Source organism: Fukomys damarensis, unplaced genomic scaffold (genome assembly GCF_012274545.1).
Source record: "Fukomys damarensis isolate Sample0158 unplaced genomic scaffold, DMR_v1.0_HiC HiC_scaffold_2, whole genome shotgun sequence".
NCBI lineage: Eukaryota > Metazoa > Chordata > Mammalia > Rodentia > Bathyergidae > Fukomys > Fukomys damarensis.
This window is the reverse complement of record NW_022900914.1, coordinates 38,174,106-38,180,379: the sequence shown is the minus strand read 5'-3', so window position 1 is coordinate 38,180,379 and position 6,274 is coordinate 38,174,106. Positions and strand designations below refer to the sequence as shown.

Sequence of the window (6,274 nt, the reverse complement as noted above, 5' to 3'; positions counted from 1 at the left end):
ATTTTTTATTGCCTATGTGGCTTGTATCACGTAGTGCAGCACTGATCTAGAGCCCCAAAGTACAGTAATTAGGAAAGTCAAGTTCCCATAAAACCTAGCCTTCGGCTACACTCTTCTGACAGGGAGGACAGCTGAGTGAGAGACAAGAATGGAAAACAGAGTGCACAAGGCACAGGGAAGAAGACCAATGAGGAACAGCATCACAGTGCTCAGTGGTGCTCTGAGAGCAAAAAGGAGGCATTGGCTTGGAACCACTTCAGGTCTCAACAATTCGGCTGAGCTGGGCCTGATGCCAGCCAGGCCCCATTGGAATCTAGTTTGTTCTATAATGCTGAGGAATGAATTCTAGAAGACCAGGTTGACTGCTGTTGAAAAGCTGTTCAGCTGATGATCTGAATATAGTAAAGTGAATTACAGCCCGAGTGTAGCAACCACAGGTCTGAAAGGTATGTCTGAGACAGCCTCACCTTTATGGCTTTTGATAACCTTCAAAAAAGGCAAGTCGCAAGACATGCTGCCCAGTAGGACTTAATTCTTATTATCTCTGGATGCCTTCATGCTAAATACATTCACAAACCAAAGAAGACCCTTTGCCTATCTTGGCTTGGAAAATACAACTGCTATACAAATGGTCTTGGCTCAGAGCCACGCTTTAGGCAAAAAGAGCCCACTCACTAACTAACTACAAGCCAGGTATGGGGCTACACTGGCTCCAACTCCCAGGAGGGACATTCAAAAGCAATGTACATTCTTAATTTATGAAAACAAACATGTGACAAAACCAAGGAAGATCACGGCTAAAGCTGAGAACTGTTACTATTAAAGGGAAATGGCAAAGTACAGAGGAAGAGAAACAAAATCACACTCAGCAAGCCATGCGAGCAGCCCAAGCACAGTACAAACACTTACAGTACATACATTCACACTTAACCTGTGACACCCCTGAATTGACCCCACATCACAGGTGAGGCTATGGGGGCACTGCCACCTGCCCAGACCCCACATCTGGCTCCTGGGGAGTTTGGGGCTTCTTCCTTTTCCTACACCACTCGGCCTTCCATACTAGGCTGCCCCACAGTAAAGTGGGCAAATGAGCCCCCCAATCACCGCAACTACCCCAGGAGATAATGCAGTCTGAGAAAGTCTTTTTAATGCCTACCTACAGCAGAAGTCTGTTAATAAAGGAAAAAGAAAACTCAGATACCTCAGTGTCGTCTACTTCATTTTCTTCAGAAAGGTCGGGTATTTCAATCAATCCCTTGTGTTTTGCACCACATTCTTTAACTGTACCTAAAAATGAACAAAATGGTTCAATTTTTTAAATTTTTTTTTAATTTTTAAAAACTTGGTTTTAGGCAAAACTGCCCTGCCTAACAGCCCACACAGGGACCCACCTCTGTTACAGGGTTGTGGCCTTCTCCAAGGGGAGCGGCCAAGCCAGGGACGGGACTAGTCAGTGTGACACAGGGAAGTCGGGGCCAGCAGTCCTAAGCCAGTCAGCAATCCATGCTTTCCTTGTCCCAAAGTGTCAAAGCAGGATGAGGGGCTATCCTGACAGGGAGACAGGGATGGGAGGACAGAAAGCTCGGATCCTGGAAAACATGAGCAGAGAGAGTTTTTGGCTCAATGAACTTCAGGTGGACTCCAAGAACCTGGCTGCTAGAAAACAGCACAGGAGTCAGGTAGGCCCTTATAGCCAGCCTTCTGTCTGTGCCTGGTCTTTTTTGTTTTGTTTTAAATTTCACCTCACTATTATATGAATCTGGAATAAAAGATTTAGGACAAGTAAGCTCAAAATGATTACTGGAGCTGATGTCACAGGATCAACAAATCAGAACATCAAACAGAAATCAGACAGCAGAAAACATGACAGAGTCTGGAGGCACCTTACTGCCACAACACATGTTGGAAAGGGCTAAGGTACAGAGCAGGAAGCATTCCGCACCCCTTGGAGGTCAAGGAGTTTATCCCATATGGGCATCAGGAATAGCTTATTTTCCAATGACCACATGTGAGACTATTTCAACAGCTTTGTTGGGGACAGGGGGTAAACGCAACACAAATTTAATTCAGGACTGATGCCAATCTTCTGGAGATAGTTCCTCTGGAGTCAGAGAAGAAACCTTTTTGTAAAAAAAACAAAACAACCCATATTTATACCACCGTGGAAATCCGTGCGGAGATTTGTCAAGAAACTAAAACTAGAGGTTCCATTGACCTAGCTATTCCTCTTCTTGCTATGTTCCCGAAAGAATCAGAAGTTATCATACCTCGGTGATATATGCACACCCACGTTTATAGCAGCATCCTGTAACAGCTAAATCTTGGAAACAGCCCAAATGTACCTCAACTGATGAATGAATAAAGAAGATATGTTTTGGTTTTTTTAATACACTGGTACTACTCTGCCATAAAGGATGAGCTTCAGATATTTATAGCTAAATAGACCACTGGCCAGGGATTTAGCTCAGTGGTGCCACCACCTGCCTCGCAAATAATTAATTAATAGACGGATGGGCCTCAAGACCACACTCTTAAGGACACATGTGTTTACAGTGGACACACATGTTTAAGTAGTACATTGTTTCTCTAGTGTGAGAAACCAAGAGTGGAAATAAGGGCCGAAATGTACAATGGATGCTGGGAAATGGGAAGTTCAAAGGAAGAAGGGAGGGAGAAAGGAAAGAACAAGAAAAAAGTAAAAATAGAAGGAAAAAATGGAAACAAAGCTTCTGTACACAGAGAAGGGAGGGGGCCTGAGGGGGCATGGGATAAAGGTTATTATTAAAAAAAAAACAGGTTTACAGGTTACCTTTAGCTTTCACTATAATCACCACACCTGTGCGGTCCTGACCACAGAAAAGTACAGGCCAGGCCCCCTGGCATATACATGGGTTTCCAGGCTTCTTATCGGTCATGCTTTGGCATGACTCCCATCCTCTCTAGGTGCCAGTTTTGCACAAGCAAAACCCCAAAGTTAGTAATTTTCAGCTCTTCAGGATAAAAGGAGCCCTCCCCCACCTTAGACTGAGAACCCTCAAAGTACTACTCTGCCTGGGTTCTCTGAAGGCAGCAGATGGAAAAGACAAAATGCTACTGTGAAAATGGGAGCAGCCAGTTCTCATCTGCAGCTACAGCCTGAGACACCTACAGATGCGTGTACGAAGCACAAGGCACAGAAGAGTAGGATGGAGGGGAAGGGTGTCCCCTGGGTCAGTGCCCAGCCTGCTGGCCTTATTGGCCTTGACTTGGACACCCACAGCTTCCACAGCTTTATGGCACCATCTGGTCTCTTCATTCTCCAGAACTGGATGGTCCTGACAGGCCTCAAGTTCTCGTGCAATTCACAACAGGAATACCAGCTGGAACAGCTCTGCAACAGCCTCTCAGTCTCTCTATATGTCTGACCATTCTCTTCAGGCTACTGCCACGGGCTGCCATTCCCTTCTGGATCTGGGGAACTACAGCTTTATTCCAGAAGGGCAGGATGGGTCTTACCCTGCAAAGGAGCTCACTGTTGCTTTGAACCAAGGGAGAAAAGAGACACAGAGAGGTTTCAGAGGGCCAGAGAGCCATGTCCTGGAGAGACAGCGGAGAGTCAGCCTCTGCTATGAAGCAGCCAGTCAGCAGCAATGAGGTAGCAGCTGAGAGCAAATTCCCAGTTGGAGAGTCCTGTTGCCAGGCAGGGGTGGGAATGCTTTTCAAATGCTGGCTGAACACCTACCTGGGCTCTAGCCTGGCTCCTCCCAGCAAGGCAGTCCCAAGGGCAAAGACCAAGGCCAGTTGCTCTCTCACAGACTCTCCAGAAAGGAGCTGACTCCAGAGGTGAGGCTCAGTCCTGAACACTGCACACTCTTCCACAGCCTGATCTCTCTCCTCTTTCCTTCCCCCATGTTTCTGTATCCTTGGTTACTTCAACAAGTATTCACTAGGCATATCACTGCTTTCCTAGCCAGGAGCTAGTACCACAGGGGTTACTTCAACAAGTATTCACTAGGCATGTTACTGTCTTCTAGCCAGGAGCTAGGTACCACAGGTGAAGGCAGTCAAAAGACTCAAAAAGTAAAAACAACTGAAATGCCTATGAACTGATGAGTGGATAAATAAAATCTGGCCAGTCCACACAACAGAATATTAATCAGCCATAAAAAGAAACAAAATACTGATACAAGCTAAACATGAATAAACCTTGAAAAACAGGAAGTGAAAGAAGTCAGTCACCAGATACCACACACACTGTACTGCAGGACTCCGTCAACACACCACGCCCAGAGGCAAGTCCACATGGACAAAGGGTTTGGGGAGTGAGAAATGGGGAAATGGGGAGTAACTGCTAATGGTACAGGGTTTCTTTCAGGGCTACTTTGAAATGTTCTAAAATTGACTGTGGTGATGGTTGTAAAACTCTGTGAATATAATGAGACACCTGAATTATACATTTTAAATAGGTGAATAACATACATGATTTATAGCTCAAAAATGCTGTTATTTTAAAAAAATATCCTGCCTGGGATTTAGCTCAGTGGTTCCACAACCTGCCTCACAAGCAAGCACAAGGTCAGGAATTTGAGACCCCATACCCCCACAAAAAAAAAAATCCCTACCCTGATGAATGAGGGGGAAAGAAAGGAGAACAAAGACTGTAAAAAATCTTTAGAAAACCATATACAGTATCAAGTACTAGTGGTCTGGGTAAAAAGGAAGGAGGAAGGGAGAGCACCACAAAAGGTCTGTGATTAGCTACAGGAGAGAGGAGATGGTTTCATCAGGATAAAAACCTGAGGAGGAAGCTGGGCTCTGTGGTGCACTCTCGTAATGTCATCACTCAGGAGGCTGAGGCAGAAAGATCGCCAGGAGTTTAAGCCCACCCTAGGTTACATAGTGAATTCAGGGTCAGCTGAACTATATAACTACACAGCAAGACCTTGCCTAAAAAAAAAAGGACCCAGCTGAGAGCACTAAGCTCTAAGCAGCCTCAGAGGAGAAAGGGCGGCTCCCAGAACCAAACAATGCCAAGTGCATGTGAGTGTTAGGAACTACTATTACCAACTCTGAGGCCAGTCAGTGCCACGCCCATGGCAAGAGTTCTAAAAACAGTCACTGAATGAGCAGAATGAAATGACTCAGCCTCATCCGGACCCTGAGACCCTCACCTTTCCAGCCCAGTTTGATGTTCCACTCGTAGAAGAAAATCAGCTTTCCTTTGCGATTGCTGCATGAAGCCTCACCGTCCACCTGCTTCAGCGCACTGGTCTCACAGCGGCCAGCCTCACTCTCCACAACGATGCCCACCAAGAGCTCTCGCAGCTTCCCCTTGGACCAGTTAGTGGCATCTCGCTCTGTCCTGCCAAAGACCAGAAGGGAACAATGGTGAATGGCAACCCCAGCCCAGCCTAAGTCCTCTCACGCCAGCCTCACTTACAAATGTGCTCCGCAACTAGCTTTCCACCAAATACCCTTTAACCCTCCTTCCACTCCGTTCCTTAGGTCATTAGTCTGTAAACTCAGATTTGTCTTAAAAACACTGGCTAATTTGGGGGAGGAAAGTCTACCAATCTCACCCTTGGAAAAGGACAGGCAAAGAAAACCCATACTATATTTAATGGTGGTAAAGATTACAATAATCTAAGTCACGAAAATAGCAACTGTCGAGTGTTTCCACATACACTTATCCCCTGCAATCTTCCCAAATGCTGTAATACTGTATTCCCATCTGGGTGACAAAACCAGACAAAACGGGCTGAGGGGACTGAGTGCCCCTATCGTGGAGAAAGACCTAGGACACTAGAGCCAAGTCACGATGCCACAGGATGGTGCCTTGGCTCTGCCCTCCGCCCTGTCTTAAAATCCCCTCGATGCCCACCTGATACCTTCAGGTGCCCCAGCCCTGGAGGTACAGAGCATCCCTTTGATGCTCTGGGGGTGCGAGGTGAACATCATGCCTTGCTCCTGATGAGGTACAGAGGTAGCAAGCTCAATTCAAAGAAAGCAGGGCTGGTGGAGGTGCTCACATTAGCAACAGAGAAGGGACCCAAATTCCTGCTCTTTCCACGCGACGCCTACAGACATCCCTCGCGCACACGCGTACCTCCTAGCTCCCCTTTAACTCCCAGAGACATCAAGAGGGCTGGGGTTCGGGTGGGGGACACTAGGGTCACAGGCTGAGAGGCGAAAGGCTAGAAGTCACCCTGCGGCCTAGCCCAACTTCCAGAGGCCCTGAAGGCCGGGGAGCCCTCCACCGCGGCGGCCCTCGGGCCGAACCCCAGGCCGTGCG

The 6,274-nt window shown here is 47.1% G+C and overlaps 1 protein-coding gene across 10 annotated transcripts in view; it reads right to left on the bottom strand.

Moving 5' to 3' along the window:
• The window catches only part of Ahsa2p, a 31,039-nt gene extending 25,019 nt beyond the window's left edge, over window positions 1-6,020 (bottom strand). For 2 of the 10 annotated variants that reach the window (XM_033764242.1, XM_019205322.2), the window contains exons 1-3: window positions 5,864-6,016; window positions 5,154-5,344; window positions 1,205-1,290 (exon numbers count right to left, since the gene is read on the bottom strand). In XM_033764242.1, coding sequence (XP_033620133.1) covers window positions 1,205-1,290; window positions 5,154-5,344; window positions 5,864-5,940 — 354 coding nt within the window. In that variant the 5' untranslated portion in view covers window positions 5,941-6,016. Of the gene's footprint in view, window positions 1-1,204; window positions 1,291-5,153; window positions 5,345-5,863 lie in introns of all 10 variants that reach the window. The other 8 variants (XM_019205324.2, XM_019205321.2, XM_010609779.3 and 5 more) reach the window with 6 other exon arrangements.
• Window positions 6,021-6,274: the final 254 nt, after the last annotated feature.